We start from the raw sequence: 22,333 nt of genomic DNA, 5'->3' as shown, positions 1-22,333 counted from the left end.
ACAAAAAAAACATAATAATAATAATAATAAATACAATAATAGTTTCTTGAAATACAAAAATAAATAATATTAATAATAAATAAAATATTAGTTCTTCAAAATAAAACATAATAATTATAAATACTATTATAATTCCTTGAAATAATAATAATAATAATGAATAAAATAAAAATAATAGTACCTCACCAATTTTTTTCTGGTGTCCCTGAACGCAGCAGGGTGTCCTGAGGTTTTTCGGTCCCCGGATGTAAACTTGACCTCATGGTTATTATTATACATCCATGATTGCCTCGCGGTCCTTTTAGCTTCACCTGTGTCCTTCAGGGTCGCGCGCTGAGGTGTTTATGAGGAACAGGAGTCAGATGAAGGTGAACAGGGGCTCGCGCTGCACCATGCAGTCTGCACGCGCACGGACCACTGTTGTTGTGAAGCTCGTGAGTAAAAGTTTAATTATTGATCAAGTTAGTTAGAATCAAGGGTATAACTTTGGTTTGAGAAGTGTGGGGGGGGGGGACACAAAACAGGGGGTCCTCCGCAATGAAACATTTTCTCGATTTAATTCAATTTCCTGCCTTTCTACACATATATTAGGGACTATGGTGTTAACAAATCAAAGGAAAATGTGTAGTGTATATGATGAGTGTGCTAACTTATCTAGTATCCTCTCCATGTGGGTGGACTTCACCTCCTCTAGGGGGGTCCTCACCTCCTCTCGGGGGTCCGGGGGCATGTTTTAAATTGAAGTTAAAAGCATCAATCTGGTGCACTTTGAGGGCAACATTAAGAGATCTATGGATACAGCTCTCAACACTCAAATGAAACAGAACTGTATGTATTTCAATAATCAAACAACCATTATGATTAGAGTATGCTCACAACCAATAACACATATTAACTCCTATCTTTATGTTACCTAGTCTGCATTCTTTCGTGTTATTTATGCATACTTTACTAATCACTCTCATTTCAAACTGTGTTTTTTATTCTGTACTGACCTATAGCACACATTGGAATGATTTCTTAACTTATTTTTTACAATGTTATTAAATAGATGGAAATATTTGTTTACAAAGATGACCAAACTGTTTGATGACCAAACTGTTTGAGAGCCACTGAGATAATTTAGACTAAAGTTTACAATCTAATCGCTCAGCGAGTCCTTTAGCTCACTGAGCTGACGTGATCTCAGCCTCTCAGTCTGACAAGAGAGCTCTCCCTCTCCTTGTTGCTGAAACAGTTTCTAATCTCCGTTAGCTCCGAGCTAGCACCAGATGCTAACAACATATTCATTTTACCTAGTGAATACATTTGTTTTGTTTTTTAATTGTTTTAATGTGTAAATTGTATTCCGTTTTAAAGATACTTAAAATGTATTTAAATGTCCTATTATTAAAAAAAAGAATCAAATAAGTTCTTTTTACATTTAAATACAATTTACTTAACTTTTTCTATGCTAAAAAAATCATAATTTGAATGTAGAAATTGTCCTATATTTTGTCTAACATGTCTCCCTATCCTCTCCCTCTAATCACAGCTGGTGTATTACTTCATATTACCCTCTTTAATATCAGTCTCATTGAGTCTGGGTGTCTCACCTGCAGAGTCCTGTTTGTCCCCTGCAGAATAAAGTGTGTGTTTCTGTGTCTCTTCAGGACTGAGCAGCATGGAGCTGTTCGGCTGGATGAAGGCGGCCGGCAGAGCGACTCCAGGTGGCCTGAAGAGGGCCGGGAACCAGAGGCTGGACAACATGAACCAGAGGCTGGTCCACATGCATCCCAGCGCCGGGTCAGCGAGGGTGAGCCATGGATGTATAATAAGAACTGGATACAGCGTGGGAGGCGGGGTCTCGTTCTTTCCTATGAGAGCTGCTCATTGGCTCATGAGGACAAAATGGCCCAACTTTTGAGAGAGCGAAACGTCACAGATTACCCAGCAGGCCTGGCTGTCAGAGCAGAAGAACCCGTATGTGCGCTCACAGAGCATGCGCCCCTTAAGCCCCGCCCCCCGAGCTCCCACTCTCAGATGCGCGTTCATAATGCCGAGGAAAATAACTTTTTTAACGTTATTAGCACATTTTACAACTTGAGGGCCGAATGATTCTAATAAGGGCTATAACATACTTCATACTGGGTCGTTTATTTGGTTAAAAAAAAATTATCCGTTGATTTACAGACGTCTCTTTCCCAATGTTAGTCAATGGGGAAAAGTCTTTCCGGGCCCAGCGACTGATACGAACTGATACGGAAGTTGCAGTACCGCCGTTTGGACACAACGAATATTTTCCTCAGAGTCCGGCGCACTTCCTGGGGGCTTGGGGTGAGCGGGTCGGGTTCCTCTAACAGAGTCCCAACAACAACAACAATAGAGAGACACAGATAGCTGACCCTCAAATAAAGCTGCTAATAACACATATAAATAGACAGGTGGATCTAAAACAAATGAAATCTCAATCTAAAATGAAATCTAAATACAAATTAAATCAAAAAAATAAATAAATCTGAATCTAAAAAAATCTAAATCCCCCAAAAACCTAAATCTAAAAAAAATGAAATCTCAGTCCTAAAAATATTCAGATCCCAAAAAATGTGAATCCCAATGAGCTCTAAATCTTTAAAAAGTCTAAATAAAAATCTAAAATAAATCTCAATAGAAGAAAATCTTAATCCAAAATAAATCTTTAAAAAAATGTAAATCTGAAAAAAATCTATATGTGAAGAAAAATCTGAATCTAAAATAATTCTTAAGGCTTCCTCTTAAGGTTATCCTTAACATGCTGACCTTAGTATTCAAGCGTTTCTCCTTAACTTGGTTTGATACTTTAGTTAAACTGTTGCACTAAACACTTTAAGGGTCTGAAAATAAATCGAAATCCCTAAAATATCGAAATCTAAAAGAAATCTCAGTCCTAAAAATAATGCGAATCCCAATAAACTCTAAATCTTAAAAAAATCTAAATTAAAATGGAATTAAAAAAAAAAGAGAACAGAGGAATTAAAGAAATGAGAAACCTTCTAAGAAAAATCTATATCCAAACATTTCTCATTTCTCATTTCTTTAACGCCTGCTGCTTCCCCTCCTCTCTCCTCGGTTCCCCTCCTCCCCTCCTCTCTCCTCGGTTCCCCTCCTCGACTCCTCTCTCCTCGGTTCCCCTCCTCCACTCCTCTCTCCTCGGTTCCCCTCCTCCACTCCTCTCTCCTCGGTTCCCCTCCTCCCCTCCTCTCTCCTCGGTTCCCCTCCTCGACTCCTCTCTCCTCGGTTCCCCTCCTCGACTCCTCCGCTCGCATCTCCTGTGGGCGGGACTAAGACACGAGGATAGGAGTCGAGGATAGGAGTCGAGGAGGGGAACCGAGGAGGGGAATTAGAGAAATGAGAAACCTTCTAAGAAAAATCTATATCCAAACATATAAAATAAAATTCCATCTAAAACCCTCTCACTCCTCCTCCTTAACTCCTGCCTGATTAATCCTGCTGCTCCTGCAGGAGGCGTTGATGAAGCCCAGATGTGCAGCTTTTTCCTCTTTCTGCGGCGGAGCAGCGAGCGATAACCGTCTGAAACATCTCAGAGAGGCGTCGGCGATGTTCTCCGGACACACGAGGTCCTTCACCTCCGACAACTCGGACAACTCAGGAAACATCAAGGGAACCGTGAAGCCGCACAAACAAGTGGTAAACAAGCTGAGGCTCCATCTCTCACAGGCTCCGCCCTCTTCTGGACTCTATGCCTACCTGGATGCGCCCGCATTCAGGTAGGAATAGAGTCCAGGAGAGGGCGGAGCCTGTGTGAGATAGAACTCGGGTTACAATATGTAACCCCCCGTTACAAATACTCCCTCTTTGATTAGATATAGGAGGATTTTGTTCATTTTGCTGTTGTTTGAATCCAGTTGTTTTTGTTTCAGCTGAGTGACCGCTCGAGAGAGAGGAAGGTTCCCGTCACTCGGATCGGACGCCTCTTCAACTTTGGAGGTACGTCTGTTTATTACTGAAAATATCTATATATTTAAAATGTTTACAGGATGAGTGAGGGTACAATTACATTACATTCAAGAGTTCATGACACCAATAAATTAATTGGAAACAACATTGTATTTAAAGGTCACCTATCATGCTATGTGTAGGCAATAGCATAGGTCTCAGATATATATACAAATATATAAAAAAACATGTCTCTGAAGTGTTTTGCTCAAAATACCAAACAGATCCCCCATTCTAGCCATGCCTCATATCCCTCTATTTCACTTCCTGTTTCAAAAGTGATGATTCGGAGTATAAAGCTTTAAAAAATAGATAAAAAAATAAGAAGGAGGGGTCTGAGCTCATATGGGACCCGGCAGCTACCGTCTAAACTAAATACTGCCGTGATGAAACGCCATATCATGGATTATCAAGGATTCTCTCTGAAACAGTATGGAGCTCAAAGGCTTTCTCTCTTGCCGGTTATACCACAAGGTAAGTTCCTTTTTATTTCCTGCTTCTTCACACACATGCTCTCCAGTACAGGTTAGCTCTGAGTGTTAGCGATGCTAATGTAAACACCGACTATATTACGTCCAAAACAGTCGGGCATTGTTTCTGATAGCAACGTTTCTGATAGGGCCGTGGGTCCACCTTTCAGATATTACGTCATATCGGACGCAAATCTGGATCAGCTCCGTTGTTCCCCCGTTTTTAGAGATTTGGGTTCGGAGGAAAAGAGAGAGGGTTTTATTTTCTGATGCTGCGTGAGTTCCCTGACACACCGGGGACACATGTTGATGTAGAAAAGACATCAGAAAGTGCATTTTGCATGATAGGAGACCTTTAAAGATTTTAAGATATAGACGTGATTGCTATATCTACTGTATAGAACATTGAAAACACTTATTAATGCTATCAGTCACGTTGCTTATTTTGAGCTTTGTTTCTCTTTTAGCGAGTTGATTGTGAGGTTTTAGGGGAGTGAGACGAAGCAAAAGGAAATTATGGAGAGGTGCTGAATATTTTAAACAATATCATATGTGTATTAATGACATATCACGTTTATTGTCAATTGTTCCTCCATTGGACTCTTTTATTACTGCCTGAACATAGTGACATCACTATGGAACACTAGCGCTCCTATAGGCTAAGGGGCGGGACAACTCTAAGCAGGTTGACCAATCACAACAGAGCCGGCCAGCTAACCAATCAGAGCAGACTGTAACAACATTTTACTTAAATGACTTATTACTGAAAATATCAATGCCATTTCTGGTGCAGGAATGAGTCCTAAAACCAGACATGAGTCAGCATTTAATCACTTCCTGTCCCCTGGTCTGGAGGTCAATGGTTCTCTGAGTGTTTTTTTGGTTGTTAGCCTGAAATCAGGACTTGTTGTTCTACGACATGACGGTAAATACGTCCACTGTTGGATTTAAAAACAAAGGTCTAAATTAAACGTCTCGCTTTGTTTCTGACCTCGTCGCCATTCCTGAAACTACAGCTGAGTATTTTAAAGTTAGACCTAAAATAATAACGGCCTTCCTCTCGTCCTGAAATGAACTCTGCAGAAATCTGATCTGCTGTTATCTCCTCCTTCATGTTCATGGTCTGTTATCAGATATAAACCTGAGGCTCCAGAGAGCAAACACACACACGGAGAGCCTTCAACACAAAAGCATGAACTAAACTACTTTATTTAACTTGGATAATAACACTCAATAATAAACTCCCACTGTACACTATCCATCCATCCATCCATCTATCTATCTATCTATCTATCTATCTATCTATCTATCTATCTATCTATCTATCTATCCATCAACCCACCTACCCACCTACCCACCTACCCACCTACCTACCCACCTACCCACCTACCTACCCACCTACCTACCTACCTACCCACCTACCCACCTACCCACCTACCTACCTACCCACCTACCCACCCACCTACCCACCTACCCACCTACCTACCTACCCACCTACCTACCCACCTACCTACCCACCTACCTACCCACCTACCTACCTACCCACCTACCCACCTACCTACCCACCTACCCACCTACCCACCTACCCACCTACCCACCTACCTACCTACCTACCCACCTACCCACCTACCCACCTACCTATCTACCTACCCACATACATACCCACTTACCCACCTACCCACCTACCCACCTACCTACCCACCTACCCACCTACCTACCCACCTACCCACCCACCTACCCACCCACCTACCCACCTACCCACCCACCCACCTACCCACCTACCCACCTACCTACCCCACCTACCTACCTACCTACCTACCTACCTACCTACCTACCTACCTACCTACCTACCCACCTACCTACCGACCTACCCACCTACCCACCCACCTACCCACCTACCCACCTACCCACCTACCCACCTACCTACCCACCTACCCACCTACCTACCTACCTACCTACCTACCCACCTACCTACCTACCTACCTACCTACCTACCCACCTACCTACCTACCTACCTACCTACCCACCTACCTACCTACCTACCTACCTACCTACCTACCTACCTACCTACCTACCTACCCACCTACCTACCTACCCACCTACCGACACTTGCATTAATGACAGTTTGTGAATTTGTTTAAATCTTGATGTTCCTGCAGGTCTGGCGGTCGGACTGGGTTTCGGAGCGATCGCTGAAATGGCGAAGAAGAGTTTCCAGCCTCAACAGAAAGGTGACGAGAGGAAGACTTTATTCGTTTATTCAGAGGTCGAGCAAGGTTGTTTTAAATGTGCTAAATAAATAAAGATTGAGATATCTTTTTATATATATTTGTGTTCTGGATTGTGGGAAACAGTATTTGGATCTCTCTGTCTGTACACACAAACCGGAAGACTGACAATAAAGTTGACTTTGACTTTGAGATTGATGTTTGTTTGTTTGTTTGTTTGTTTATGTTCTGTTTCCAGGAGCTCTGAGCTCGAGTGCCTTTCTGTCCGAAGCGAACGCTCAGAGAATCGTTCGGACGCTCTGCAAAGTGCGAGGAGCCGCGCTGAAGATCGGGCAGATGCTCAGCATTCAGGGTGAGGAGAAGCTTCAGTAATAATGATATAGGGATCATTCGGGGAGTTGTCGTGGCGTTTTCACCCGTTTCTATCGGGGTTGTGGGTTATGACGCGCTTCTCTTTGCTTCCAAACTAACTTTGTGGAGATCGTTGAATCAAATCAGATTTATTCATTGATCCAGGCGGCGTACAAACCGGAAGACAAACTTCCTCGCTTGAAAGAAACTAAGAGTTCTCCGTATCAAAGTAGAACAAAAAGAACACGGTGAAAAGACTTTACCGCATCCCGTCTAATCACAATCAGCTGTGTCCCATTGCCCTGCCATATATAGACATGAAGACATATCTTGTTGTTGTTCATTTGTAAATTCAACATGTATAATTTCTCTAATGTGCAATGCCTTGTCTTTTTATGCTGCTGCAACAAAAACATGTCCCAACTTGGGATCAATAAAGTACTTCTTATCTTATCTCGCTCTCTTCTAAAGACATGCACGTCATACCCGACAGCGCACATTAGACAGCAAATAAGTGAGACATCTTTTAAACCGTAATGTGACACACAGAAATAGCTAAGAGTTTACTCATATTTACTTATATTAGTAAGACAAACATTCAAACCAGTGGAGGCTGGTGGAAAATATTTTTGGTGGGGCTTGTGTGTGTGTGTGTGTGTGTGTGTGTGTGTGTGGTGTGTTGTGTGTGTGTGTGTGGTGTGTGTGTGTGTGTGTGTGTGTGTGTGTGTGTGTGTGTGTGTGTGGTGTGTGTGTGTGTGTGTGGTGTTGTGTGTGTGTGTGTGTGTGTGTGTGTGTGTTGTGTGTGTGTGTGTGTGTGTGTGTGTGTGTGTGTGTGTGTGTGTGTGTGTGTGTGTGAGTGTGGTGTGTGTGTGTGGTGTGTGTGTGTGTGTGTGTGTGTGTGTTGTGTGTGTGTGTGTGTGTGTGTGTGTGTGTGTGTGTGTGTGTGTGTGTGTGTGTGTGTGTGAGTGTGTGTGTGTGTGTGTGTGTTGTGTGTGTGTGTGTGCCCCCCCTCCCGCTTTCCTTGCCCTCCTCCCGGTTTCCTCCCGGCGTCCTCTTTCTCCCGATTTCTGCCCCATCAGATTTACTCACGACTGTTTCCACTCGGACTTTAATACAGCTACACCATTGTTTGGTTTCCATGGTAGCGCATCTCTTTAGCAGCGCGCGCAACTCAAAGTCTGAGTGGGTGAGGAAGATGAAAACTGAACAAGAATCGACAACTCGACCCTCTGCTCACTCCTTTCCTGTAAAATACAGGTCCAGCCCACACATATGCTCCATGGTGCTTCAGGCATTGCCCTTACAACTACAATAAGCATGTAAATGTTAATCTACAGCTCCGGCGATCCACTAGCACCGGAGTCTCCACCTGCAGACGCAGCCATCCTCAACAACTACTGTAGCGTCACCTTGGATACGAGTCCAAACAACTCACAGACACACGGGCCAGGGCGCTGACAGGGCGCCCTTTGAGCATCAGATCTGACGACGCTGATTGGCTGAAATTATGTTTCGGCGGCATAGTTTACAGATAGCAACAGTCAGCAATGTGTTGGCTGCTGCTGCTCTGGCTGAGGGTTCCTTTCTTATCGCCCGGACGAGAGAGAGGGTAATGATACACGCTGCGGCCAGGCAGGAAACATGTGACTTATTAGTAACTTTAGACATCGTAAAACAATTTTAAACGAGATTTTATTGTAGATTATACATTTTACTGATACCAACTATATATTATTTACCTTGTTCATTAAAAAAAATATATATATATATTTCTTTTTAAATATATTTTTTTATTTATTTTTTATTTTTTAATGACAATCAAACATGTGGGAAGAGGGGGGCGGCGCCCCTAGCGCCCCAATAGAGTGGCGAAGTCCCTCCCCTTCCGGTTGAGCCCCATGGGACCTTATTTCGGAAAAGTTATGCATTGAAGTCAATGGAGAGAGAAAGATTATCTTTCGATCCCGTTTGAATTGTGCCACGAATTACACATATGATGTTTGTCAATTTAAAAGATAATTTTGCAAGTCAAAAAAAAAAAAAATGTGCCGTAAAACTGTGAAGTAACACATTTGTTTGTGTGAAACGCTAAATGAACTACATCTCTGGTCAACCACACACATCACCAAGATGGCCGTCACTACTGTCTTGTCAACAAACGATTGACTATCACCACAATGAAACACGTCCTGAAGAATGTCATGCAAAGCTGCCTGCCTGCCTTCCTTTGATTCTCTCTGAACTGCCTGGTCGTTTTAATGTTTAATGTCAACCATTTGTGCAGATAGCATGAAGTAGAGAAGATCGCCGATGCTAACGTTAGCGTTAGCATTTCTCCCCCGGAATTAAATGGTGTATTATAGAATGATCACACCGGTGACAGTACTATTCAAAGGGTTCACGAAATATGACTACTACTCTTACTGTTTAACATTTTGGGTTACTTAATGTTACTTCATGTTAAGGCTAATAAAAATGACAAGGCTGTAATGCTAACTAACGTGCTAGCTACTAGCTAGGTAGCTAACTTGATCAAGCCACTCCTGGTCCTTTCATCAGACGGGAAGCAAAAGAACGAGCAAGACCCATTGCTGGTATAATAACAACCTGGTACTAAGCACACAGGCATCTTGTTAAAGTTATCTTATCTTAGCCAGCGCCATATAGATAGATTATATCTATATTGCGCTGATCTTAGGTATCTGAATGGTGGAGGTAAACAATTGTGACATCACTTACGCGACTCTGGGATTTGTAGTCTTTCTAGTTACGTATTTTTCATAGTCTTATATTTCAACAGTTTTACGACAAACTGTGACTTTTTTGACATGGAAATGATTTTTTAAGATTGACAAACATCATATGTGTAATTCATGGCACAATTCAAACGGGATCGAAAGATAAGTTTTCTCTCCCCATTGACTTCAATGCATAATTTTTCCGAAATAAGGTCCCATACCCCGGAAGTAAGTGGGAGGGACTTCGCCACTCTATGGGCCAGCCGCCACTGATTCAAACCATAATGATGGAAGGAAAATGGCTCGAACAGTAGTGCTTCTGTGTCTTTAAAGCAGTGCTTCTCAAAGTGTGGTCCGTGAGCGCCCCCTAGTGGTCCGTGAGTATATTGGTAACATTTCACATTTGAAATAATAATAAAAATCCACAGCGGAGGTTTGTGTCGTACTACAGGCGGTGTATTTTGCATTTCTCTCAGTAGCCAACGATCTGTGAGTCTGTTGGCTCGGACATGAACTCCGTAATAAATGTAGTCTACATTTCATAAGAGGTGTAAAACCTGATAGCATTTTAAATCTTATTTGAACGAAATGCTGATATAATCTGTTGTTGTATTGTGGATTTAATGTGTGAACGAGGCGATACAGAGAAGGTTAAGCTGCCATTATTAGGCTGTAATGTACTGTTGGAGTGGTAAGCAGGCCTATTGGTTCTGGATATCTGTGCAGTCAGGTGGTCCGTGAGTGTTTTTTTATTGGTTAAGTGTCCTTGGTATGAAAAAGTTTGAGAAACACTGCTGTAAAGGGGCCCTTTGCGTTGCGTTGCAGTTACAACTCTCCGCCAACAGATGGGGGTGCTGCAGCCCCCTCAGCACCCCCCCTTCCCGCGTCCATGTTAGAATTGGGAGGGATGAAACCCTCTTTAATGGTCACGCATGCAGAGCACACAGTGACATTTGTCCTCTGCATTTAACCCATCCTAGTACCAGGAGTCTAGCACTAGGAGCAGTTGCACAGTGACCAAATACATCAAATGTTGGTTACCAGTTGGGGGAAAATGTATATAATTATTTGTTATTTTAATAATGTTTCTGTTTGATTACAAAAATAATTGCATTATTTTTAGCTGTAGTATTTCCCACAGTATTTTAAATATTGTGTTTTTACTGATTAATCCCTCAAAGAGGTTGATCAATAACAACATTAATAATGATAATGATATATATATATTTAAAATAATTAAAAATAAATAAATAAAATACATTCTAATAATAAAAATAATGATAATAATAGTAATAAATAATAATAATAATATATATTTAAAATAATAACAAAATACAAAATTAAATACATTATAATAATATAATAATGTATATTTAAAATAATAACAAAATACAAAAGTAAAAAACTATCTAATAATAATAATAGCAGGAAGTTTTAAACGATGTTATTTTGTCTCTTCTCTTTCAGACGACGCTGTCATTAACCCTCAGTTGGCCAAAATCTTCGAGCGAGTTCGACAGAGCGCTGATTTCATGCCCCCCGGACAGATGATGGTACGATCCACTGAGACGCAGGAAACATCCTCTAATTGCATGAATCAGAGTTAATAAGTAATATATATTTATGTTTCCTGCAGAAAGCCGTGGGCAGCGACCTCGGTCCTGATTGGAGGAGCCGTCTGGAGTTCTTCGAGGAGAAACCGTTCGCGGCAGCGTCGATCGGGCAAGTCCACGCCGCCAGGATGAAGGACGGACGAGACGTCGCCATGAAGATACAGGTGGGAAGAAAATGGATATAAATTAGAAAAAAAGACCGACAAAAACTCCAATAAATAAAAACTATATATTTTATCAAAGATTCTACGAGAATGATTTTGTCTCGTTGAAAAAAATATATATATATATACCTTAAAATGATTTACTTTGTATCCTGCAGATAGAAATATAATGTGTGTTTCCCACGTGCAGACATTTAATTAAAACATGACATTTTGTAGCAGATGAAATTCAATAAAAAAAAATAAAACTAATTATATGAAAACTAAAGCTAAATATTAAAACAATTATAAAATACATCTTCATATATAAATCTATATATAAATGCAGAAAAAGTTCAACTTAACTTAATTGAATTAATGAAACCTAGAAAAACTGAAAATCAATATATATATATATATAAAAACTAAAGCTAAATATATGAAATGGAATATACATAAATATAATTTTTACAAGGAAACTAAATAAATATATAAAAACTAAAACTGCATTTATAAAGAAAAACTATAAAAAACGATATGAAAAAATACAACAAATGATGAAAAACAAAACTGTAATACATGAAACTTAAGAAATACTAACTTTAAATGGAGGAAATAAAATACATTTAAATATTAAACATTAAAAAAATATATATTAAAAAAAACCTGAAACTAAATGTTTTTTTAAAGAAAAATATTGAATGAATCTAAAGTGAAATTAATATGTTTCAGTACCCCGGCGTGGCTCAGAGCATCGACAGCGACGTGAACAACATCATGACGGTTCTGAAGCTCAGCAACATGCTGCCTGAGGGTACTATCGTATCTACATATATATATATATATATATTCATATATACTGTATATATAGTTTCTATAATGATCTGATGTTCCTCAGGTCTGTTTCCGGAGCACATGATCGAGGTGATGAGCAGGGAGCTCGCTCTGGAGTGTGATTACCTTCGAGAGGCCGAGTGCGCCAGGAAGTTCCAGTGAGTTCTTCATTTAAATATATATATATATATATTTATATATATATATTTATATACAGTATATATAAACAGAGACTGACTTCACAGTGTTTTAGGTCGACCTTTAAAAGGAGTTACCTTGAATACTTGGCGCACCATTAATATGACTGATTACATAGATTTACATTTTACAACATTAAAGGTCCCCTATCATCCTCTTCTTCATCAATACATCACAGCTCTCAGATATATCCAGAGCATGTCTCTGATTGGCTGAAACACCAAACAGATCATTGCAGCATTACCCATAATCCCCTCTGTTTCAGCCCTGTTTCCAAAGTGCTGATTCTCTGTCTGTTACTTTAGATGAAAATAAGGAGCCCCTCCCCACGCCCCTCTGAGAGACATTTGGTTACAAAGAACTCAATGGTGCTCTAGGAGGAGATTCAGGTGATAAGGGGGGGGGGGGGGGGGGGGGGGGGGTACCTTGGTTGGTGATTGGCTAATGGTTACTCAAGACAAAACATCGTTATGACATCACAAAGTGGCCAAAATCTGATCAGCTCATTTTCAGACAGGTTTTTATAGAAATGGATCAAAAAGAGAGAGAATCTTTGTTCCTGAAACTTTCAGAGTCTCTTTCCACAGAGGGGACACATGTTGATGAAGAAGAGACATGAAGAAGAGGGGACACATGTTGATGTAGAAGAGACATGAAGAAGAGGGGACACATGTTGATGTAGAAGAGACATGAAGAAGAGGGGACACATGTTGATGTAGAAGAGACATGAAGAAGAGGGGACACATGTTGATGAAGAAGAGACATGAAGAAGAGGGGACACATGTTGATGTAGAAGAGACATGAAGAAGAGGGGACACATGTTGATGTAGAAGAGACATGGAGAAGAGGGGACACATGTTGATGTAGAAGAGACATGAAGAAGAGGGGACACATGTTGATGAAGAAGAGACATGAAGAAGAGGGGACACATGTTGATGAAGAAGAGACATGAAGAAGAGGGGACACATGTTGATGAAGAAGAGACATGAAGAAGAGGGGACACATGTTGATGTAGAAGAGACATGAAGAAGAGGGGACACATGTTGATGTAGAAGAGACATGGAGAAGAGGGGACACATGTTGATGTAGAAGAGACATGAAGAAGAGGGGACACATGTTGATGAAGAAGAGACATGAAGAAGAGGGGACACATGTTGATGAAGAAGAGACATGAAGAAGAGGGGACACATGTTGATGAAGAAGAGACATGAAGAAGAGGGGACACATGTTGATGTAGAAGAGACATGAAGAAGAGGGGACACATGTTGATGAAGAAGAGACATGAAGAAGAGGGGACACATGTTGATGAAGAAGAGACATGAAGAAGAGGGGACACATGTTGATGTAGAAGAGACATGAAGAAGAGGGGACACATGTTGATGTAGAAGAGACATGAAGAAGAGGGGACACATGTTGATGAAGAAGAGACATGAAGAAGAGGGGACACATGTTGATGAAGAAGAGACATGAAGAAGAGGGGACACATGTTGATGTAGAAGAGACATGAAGAAGAGGGGACACATGTTGATGAAGAAGAGACATGAAGAAGAGGGGACACATGTTGATGAAGAAGAGACATGAAGAAGAGGGGACACATGTTGATGTAGAAGAGACATGAAGAAGAGGGGACACATGTTGATGAAGAAGAGACATGAAGAAGAGGGGACACATGTTGATGAAGAAGAGACATGAAGAAGAGGGGACACATGTTGATGAAGAAGAGACATGAAGAAGAGGGGACACATGTTGATGAAGAAGAGACATGAAGAAGAGGGGACACATGTTGATGTAGAAGAGACATGAAGAAGAGGGGACACATGTTGATGTAGAAGAGACATGAAGAAGAGGGGACACATGTTGATGTAGAAGAGACATGAAGAAGAGGGGACACATGTTGATGTAGAAGAGACATGAAGAAGAGGGGACACATGTTGATGAAGAAGAGACATGAAGAAGAGGGGACACATGTTGATGTAGAAGAGACATGAAGAAGAGGGGACACATGTTGATGTAGAAGAGACATGGAGAAGAGGGGACACATGTTGATGTAGAAGAGACATGAAGAAGTGGATTTTGCATAATAGGTGACCTTTAAAGGTTGTCCTGCATTTAGACTTTTTAATGATTTGTAACAACTTGTTCCCTGTTCTCCAGAGAGCTCCTGAAGGACGACCCGTACTTCTACGTCCCGGACGTGGTCCCGGAGCTCAGCGGGTCTCACGTCCTCACCACGGCTCTGGTGCCCGGATTCCCTCTGGACCGAGCCGTCGACCTGAGCCAGGAGCTCCGGGACGAGGTGCACAAACCCCTCTCATATCTGCACCTGTTGCATATATATCCTTTATTTAACCAGGTCTCATTGAGGTTCAAATCTCTCTTTCCAGAGCCACCTGGCCAAGAGGGCAGCTTGAACACAGTTACAACAAATGAACACAAAACAATACAGGCAGACGAATACAGCTGTAAAACACAAATGAAATGGCACATTAAACAGTCAATACGCAATCAGAATCAGATCAGAATACCTTTTAAAATGTACGTTGTTACAGCAGAAAAGAGCCACAGACGTTAACTAGGAAGCATGCATACATTTTTTTTAATAAATACAATACAATGCAAATAAAAGAAGCTATTATAAAACGTTAAAAACTGGCACAATTTAAACTTCATTTATGGGATATATACGAGCAATCACATCGACCAATTTGTTCTTGTTGTCTGTCCTTTAAGATGGACTTTAACTTTATTTCAATCAGGAGAGACGGTGTTGATAAGAAAACATATTTATTTCCAGGTGAATGGGTAGTTGGGGTCGGTCTGAAGGGGAGTGGTTTAGCTTGACCCTGGTGGTGGTGAATGGGTAGTTGGGGTCGGTCTGAAGGGGAGTGGCTTAGCTTGACCCTGGTGGTGGTGAATGGATAGTTGGGGTCGGTCTGAAGGGGAGTGGCTTAGCTTGACCCTGGTGGTGGTGAATGGATAGTTGGGGTCGGTCTGAAGGGGAGGGGCTTAGCTTGACCCTGGTGGTGGTGAATGGGTAGTTGGGTTCGGTCTGAAGGGGAGGGGCTTAGCTTGACCCTGGTGGTGGTGAATGGGTAGTTGGGGTCGGTCTGAAGGGGAGTGGTTTAGCTTGACCCTGGTGGTGGTGAATGGATAGTTGGGGTCGGTCTGAAGGGGAGTGGCTTAGCTTGACCCTGGTGGTGGGGAATGGGTAGTTGGGTTCGGTCTGAAGGGGAGGGGCTTAGCTTGACCCTGGTGGTGGTGAATGGATAGTTGGGGTCGGTCTGAAGGGGAGTGGCTTAGCTTGACCCTGGTGGTGGTGGTGAATGGATAGTTGGGTTCGGTCTGAAGGGGAGGGGCTTAGCTTGACCCTGGACTCAGAGGGACAGGAGGTGAAAAGGGGTGGAGGGGGGTTGCGTCGAGTCACCTGAAATGACAGCTGTCAGAGGAGAGAGCTAATTTAAAGGGTTAGCGGAGCGCTATGATAGGCTTGTGAGAATAGAGCGAAGTGATTGGTTAAGCTGGGGAGTGACGCCCCGATCACTAATTGAGAGGAGAGAGAGTAGTAACATAGAAATAGTAAATGAATGAGGAAAGACGGTCTTCCTGTTTGAACTTGCGCTGAGCTTCATTTGTTGGCTCACCTTTATCAAAACAAATCTTGCAGAAATATTGTGCGAAAGCAGCTGCACAGCTTTGGAAAGAACACGGCCAAGGTCTGGAAGATAAGAAGCAGCCAGTGATAACAGCTGTGAGGAGCACTTCTCATCTCATCTTACATTCTACTAAAATGATTTAGTTTTCATCCTGTAGATAGAAATATAATGTGTGTTTCTCACGTGCAGATTTAAATTAAAACATGACATTTTGTCTAAGATTAAATGAATAAAATATATATATTAAAACTAAATATCTAAAGAAAATAATTTAATATAAAAAAAATGTTATCTTGTTCAGTTATAAAAAACTAAATATATAAATAAAATAAACTGAAAATAAATTCATATAAAAAGTGAAGTTTTAATATTAACTAAATGTCCCAAATTGGGATCAATAAAGTACTTCTTATCTCCTCTCTCCTCTCTCTCTCCCCTCTCCTCTCTCTCTCCTCTCCTCTCCCCTCCTCTCTCCTCTCTCTCTCCTCTCTCCTCTCTCCTCTCCTCTCCTCTCTCCCCTCCTCTCCTCTCTCTCATATTATCTTCTAGAGACAGTGAGATAGTTACTGATACACATCCATCAGAGCTACTAACTCGAACACACACATAGACATTTCAGACTAATAACCTGTTAAGCCCGAGAGACCCCTGTACCGGGGCACTGCCGCAACATCTTGCAGGAAACAGTGTCTGAGGGCATGTTCATTTAATAAACTATGAATGTTTTATATCCATGTAACGGGAAGAAACTCATCTAACAGATCATTTTTATTTATTTTTCAAAATAAAACCCACAATGCTAACACTGAGCCTCTGAATTAGCAACGAGCGAAAAATGCTAACAGATTACTGCACCGAAAATCACTCACAAAACCTTATTATTTATCTTTTCTCCACATCCATGACATCGTTTCACATCGTGAGGTGACACAGAATCGATGGGTACCCTCATTATCACTGAATTATACGAATTTGCAACGTTATAAGCAAAAACAGACATCAAAACTTTTGACGCTAGGTAGCTAAAAATGCTAACAAGGTTACCTTGGCTCTGTAGTCTCTCCAAAGTGGTCTTCAATGGCATTAAAACGATAAAAACGCTGCTGAAGTTAATCCATAGGTTAATCCAATGTGTCTGTGTCCCTTTGAAATGATTTCTGATAATCCATGAGCAAACAGACGGATAATCCATGCTTTTACGTTTCTAGATGTCAGAGCTAGAATGTAGCTTCACTCTAATGCAAAATGACATGCGCAAAGCCCCCACCTTTTTGTTTTACAATGAGTGTGTGTGGGGGACTCCCCCTTCGATTCTATTGGCTCTAACGGTCAGAAAGAGGTGTCAACCATCAAAATCGACCAATGGGTTCCAGAGATATGGAAAAAAAAAACATTTCTACCCAAATGACCCCAGAAGTGTTTCTTTTTGCTAAACCTCTCTAAAATGGTCAAATGTCACTTGTTTTGCATCAATCTTGATACAGGGTACTTATTATATGTTGTACTTTGGATTCCTAAAGCTTTTAGTCTACTAACCCATCATCCAAGGGTAGTTTTCACTATAAGTAAAAAAGAATTTTTGGACGGACACTATAATTTACAGTTTTCTACTATCTAAAATCTGAATTTTCTTTAAAATAAAAAACATCTATATTGATTCTGACTTTTCTACATCCAACTCACAGGTTTATCATTACTTTGAGAAAAAAGATTATTAATTTACCCCTTTTAGAAGGGAAGATATGGTCATTTGTTCTGGGAATGTCATTTTCGAGCCTGAGACCTGAAAAACAGGCTCAGGGCTTAACAGGTTAACAGATTCTACTTTTTAATGCTGCTTTAATTATATTTTGAGATGTTTAAATTCTAGTTTTGTTTTTTTCTACTCTTTAATTTCTACTTGTGTTTTGTTTTGTTGTTTTTTATGCTGCTGCAACGCAAACACGTCCCAACTTGGGATCAATAAAGTACTTCTATCTTATCTTATCTTCTGTTAACCCTTTCCTCTCTCCTTTCCTCTCTCCTCTCCTCTCCTCTCTCCTCTCCTCTCCTCTCTCCTGTCTCCTCTCCTCTCCTCTCTCCTCTCCTTTCCTCTCTCCTCTCCTCTCTCCTCTCCTCTCCTCTCTCCTGTCTCCTCTCCTCTCCTCTCTCCTCTCCTCTCCTCTCTCCTCTTTCCTCTCTCCTCTCCTCTCTCCTCTCCTCTCTCCTCTCCTCTCCTCTCCTCTCTCCTCTCCTCTCCTCTCCTCTCTCCTCTCCTCTCCTCTCTCCTCTCCTCTCCTCTCCTCTCCTCTCCTCTCCTCTCCTCTCTCCTCTCTCCTCTCTCCTCTCTCCTCTCCTCTCAGATCTGTGAGCAGATCCTGAATCTGTGCCTCAGAGAATTGTTCGAGTTCAGATACATGCAGACGGACCCCAACTGGTCCAACTTCTTCTTCGACCCTCAAGCTCATAAGGTCCAGATCCTGCACTATTCTCTCTGTGTTATTGTGTTGTTGGAGGCGGAGCCTGTGACCTCAGATTTTCATTGACATATCTACACTCATTAATCCCACCGTTTTGCTCGTACATACATTGGTTTCAGAGCTAGGGTATACAAACAAAGTTGATTTATGGTGACTGTAGGAGTGTTGTTCTAACTACAGAACGGACTCTTGTAAGAGCAAGTCTGAGCCTCTCAGCGGCAGAACTCATCGGGAGAATACTGGATTAAATAAAGCAATGTTCATGTTCTCCAGAGGATAGATCATATCAACTTTGGTGATATCTTTACATCTATTATCCACCGTCAACAAGTCGCATTTAAAACCTCCAGACTCAGAGAGTTTCCTCCCTCAGGCCATCAGACTGTTAAACACCTGAACTCTGTGAAGAGCATCCAGAACATCCATCTGTTTGCATCTTGCTGTTTATTTATCTTTCATTTCCATTTACTTGTATCCAGACTCTTCTGCACTATTTCTATTGTATCTGTATGAACCTGCACATCTCAAAACATTCTCTTGCACTGTTTTATCTGTTGTATTAGTTGTATGTCCTAAATATATTCATGTTGCTCTGCTGGAGGAGTTTGTCATTGACACATCTCCACTGTAGCTGCTGAGCTCATGGTGACGGAGACTTGAGTCTTGAGTCTTGAGTCTTGAGTCTTGAAAGCAGGGTTTTTATTCTTAATTCCAGAAGAAGCAGAGAGTCACATTTAAAATCTGTTTCAGGTTGCTCTGCTGGACTTTGGAGCCACGAGAGGATTTGATAAAAGCTTCACCGACGCCTACATCGAGGTGAGAAGCTGAACAATACTTCAACCAAACGTAAACATATCGTTGGATTTAGGACTGATTTGATGTATCATTCCTCTTCAGATCATTAATGCAGCGGCTCACAACGACAGAGAAGGAGTTCTGAAGAGATCCAGAGAGATGAAGTTCCTCACAGGATACGAGTCCAAGGTACAAATACTGCAGATTAAAAGTACTCGTACTGCGTGTGGAAATCTACATACTATACTAGCAGATTCAGAAAACCAGAGGTGGGAGAAGTACTCGGATCTTGTACTTGAGTGCAAGTAGAAGTACTCAGTTCTTGTACTTGAGTAAAAGTAGAAGTACTCAGGTCTTGTACTTGAGTACAAGTAGAAGTACTCGGATCTTGTACTTGAGTGCAAGTAGAAGTACTCAGTTCTTGTACTTGAGTACAAGTAGAAGTACTCAGGTCTTGTACTTGAGTAAAAGTAGAAGTACTCAGGTCTTGTACTTGAGTACAAGTAGAAGTACTCAGATCTTGTGCTTTAGTAAAAGTAGAAGTACTCAGGTCTTGTACTTGAGTAAAAGTAGAAGTACTCAGATCTTGTACTTGATTAAAAGTAGAAGTACTCAGGTCTTGTACTTGAGTACAAGTAGAAGTACTCAGATCGTGTACTTGAGTACAAGTAGAAGTACTCAGGTCTTGTACTTGAGTAAAAGTAGAAGTACTCAGGTCTTGTACTTGAGTACAAGTAGAAGTACTCAGATCGTGTACTTGAGTACAAGTAGAAGTACTCAGGTCTTGTACTTGAGTTAAAGTAGAAGTACTCAGGTCTTGTACTTGAGTAAAAGTAGAAGTACTCAGGTCTTGTACTTGAGTAAAAGTAGAAGTACTCAGGTATTGTACTTGAGTAAAAGTAGAAGTACTCAGATCGTGTACTTGAGTCCTGGTCTTCTCTAAAGAAGAGGGACCAATGAAAACGTTGTCATGTTGCCGTTGTTCAGCATGGAAACATTCATTAGCTAACAATGACATTATTGTTCTATTAATATAAAGGGAGGTCAGGTACTCTTTAAAACAGCTGCTAGTTATGGGTACTTTTTACTGAAGTACACTTCAAAGCCTCTTTACTTTTACTTGAGTAAAGAAGTTTAGTCAGTACTTCTACTTTCACCATTTTTAAACACGAGTATCTGTACTTCTACTTGAGTAAAGGTGTGTACTTGTACCTTCTCCTCCAGGTGATGGAGGAGGCTCACGTGGAGGCGGTGATGATTCTCGGGGAAGCGTTCTCCTCCACGGAGCCGTTTGACTTCGGCTCTCAGAAGACGACGGAGCGGATCCACAGTCTGATCCCCGTGATGCTGAGGGAGCGCCTCACCCCCCCGCCCGAGGAGACCTACTCTCTGCACCGCAAGATGGCCGGGTCCTTCCTCATCTGCTCCAAGCTGAGGTCCCGCATCTCCTGCAACAACATGTTCAGAGAGGCATACGAGAAGTACTGGAGGGACGCCAAGTCTGAGCAGAGCTCTGCATCTGAATGAAGCTTTGTTAATACAAGTTAAATAAGCAAAGAAACTCCAGTCAGGAATACAGAGACACGAGGAGGTCAAAGGTATGATAATACAAATAAATGCAATAAAATAAATAATGAAAAATGAAATAAGATGACGCTAACTCTCCGGAGATCTCTGGATAATCTCTTTACTGCTGATATCCTATGTTCACTGATACAAGTACATGAACTCTGAACGTGTGCATCATGTTTCCCTCCAGACTAACGTGGACTTTTTAAAGTTGTGCGTGAAGATTTGTACTTATAGTTTGCAGCCTGGTTATTGCAGGAGCAGTTTGGTGTTTTTGTCCCTAATCAAGTGAACTGATATGAGTACATAAATAAATCTGAATGTCTCAATGCATCGACTTCCCGTCCAGACGTACATGAACGTTGCTTTCTTACGATACGACTCGGTCAGATCCAGTTTGAGGGGTTTCTTGCACCATCAAAAGGGCAAATGTGAAGACACGGTACAACATTTTAACATTTCAAGTTGTGTGGATTATCGTGTGTTTATAATCGATGTGTGTCCAGGAGATCAGGACAGTCAGACTCTCTAAAAACTGCTTTTAAATATGAAATAACATGTCAAATAACCCATAATATAATCATTTCCATCACGTTAGGAGTGATGTGATGGAATTAGAAACAGTCCAGCACACCAGTCCAAACGTGCATTTACTTCTTCTTGGGTTAGGGTTTGAATCTTTATGGTTTATTCAACTTATTGTTATAAATATAATGTAATATATGCATCGTATTCCCCTCCAGACGAACGTGAACATTGCTTTTTAAAGTTACGTGAGTTATTTTGTACAAATGTATAATCGTCCGTGAGATCATCCAAATATCAAATAACTCATAATATATGGAGTTTTGTGACGTCATGAGTTAGAGACCCACCAGGGATCAGAGACAACATACTTTCTCTGAAGGAGAATATTTCATTTGACGTGTCGACGTCTCACAGATTATTTCATGAAGGTGAACACATGACAGGTAGTTGAAAATGTAATCATGTTCATTTTGAGTCTCTCTTCTCCCTTGCACTAAAGAATGAACATAAAAGACGTTGAAACTGTTTAAAACAAATCAAACCAGCATTAATGGCTTCTGAGAATAAAGATGTATTTAAATACAATGAACTTATTACTGATTGAAAGGCAGAGATATGTTTAGTAAAAGCTTAAAAGCCAGTTTCACTCATTGAAGGTCTCTTTAAAGCACGTGTGACCGGCTGCGTTTGGACGGGTGTTAAACACGTACTAATATCCTGCTTCATAAACACACATGCATGTTTGTGTGAAAGTGAGAAGACGACTCCGAGGAGATCTC

The 22,333-nt window shown here is 41.2% G+C and overlaps 1 protein-coding gene across 1 annotated transcript; it reads left to right on the top strand.

Annotated features, from left to right (window-relative positions):
* The first annotated feature begins 239 nt into the window (after positions 1-239).
* Positions 240-21,357, top strand: coq8ab (coenzyme Q8A, genome duplicate b). The gene is made up of 15 exons (XM_034149019.1): positions 240-434; positions 1,653-1,795; positions 3,481-3,666; positions 3,900-3,966; positions 6,605-6,676; positions 6,912-7,025; positions 11,230-11,315; positions 11,399-11,539; positions 12,251-12,332; positions 12,417-12,510; positions 14,705-14,846; positions 18,546-18,653; positions 19,413-19,478; positions 19,560-19,646; positions 20,682-21,357. The coding sequence occupies exons 2-15, from the start codon at positions 1,664-1,666 to the stop codon at positions 20,982-20,984; spliced, it is 1,680 nt and encodes a 559-aa protein (XP_034004910.1). The 5' UTR covers positions 240-434; positions 1,653-1,663; the 3' UTR covers positions 20,985-21,357.
* Positions 21,358-22,333: the final 976 nt, after the last annotated feature.

Source organism: Trematomus bernacchii, unplaced genomic scaffold (genome assembly GCF_902827165.1).
Source record: "Trematomus bernacchii unplaced genomic scaffold, fTreBer1.1, whole genome shotgun sequence".
In the NCBI taxonomy this organism is placed as follows: domain Eukaryota; kingdom Metazoa; phylum Chordata; class Actinopteri; order Perciformes; family Nototheniidae; genus Trematomus; species Trematomus bernacchii.
This window is presented reverse-complemented; position numbering and strand designations above follow the sequence as displayed.

Bases quoted from the DNA above. Each gene is read 5' to 3' on its own strand.
- coq8ab (XM_034149019.1), top strand. From the start codon at position 1,664: ATGGAGCTGTTCGGCTGGATGAAGGCGGCCGGCAGAGCGACTCCAGGT. The intron at 6,677-6,911 runs GTGACGAGAGGA...TTCTGTTTCCAG, and splicing joins TTTCCAGCCTCAACAGAAAG to GAGCTCTGAGCTCGAGTGCC. The intron at 14,847-18,545 runs GTGCACAAACCC...CTCTCCTCTCAG, and splicing joins GCCAGGAGCTCCGGGACGAG to ATCTGTGAGCAGATCCTGAA.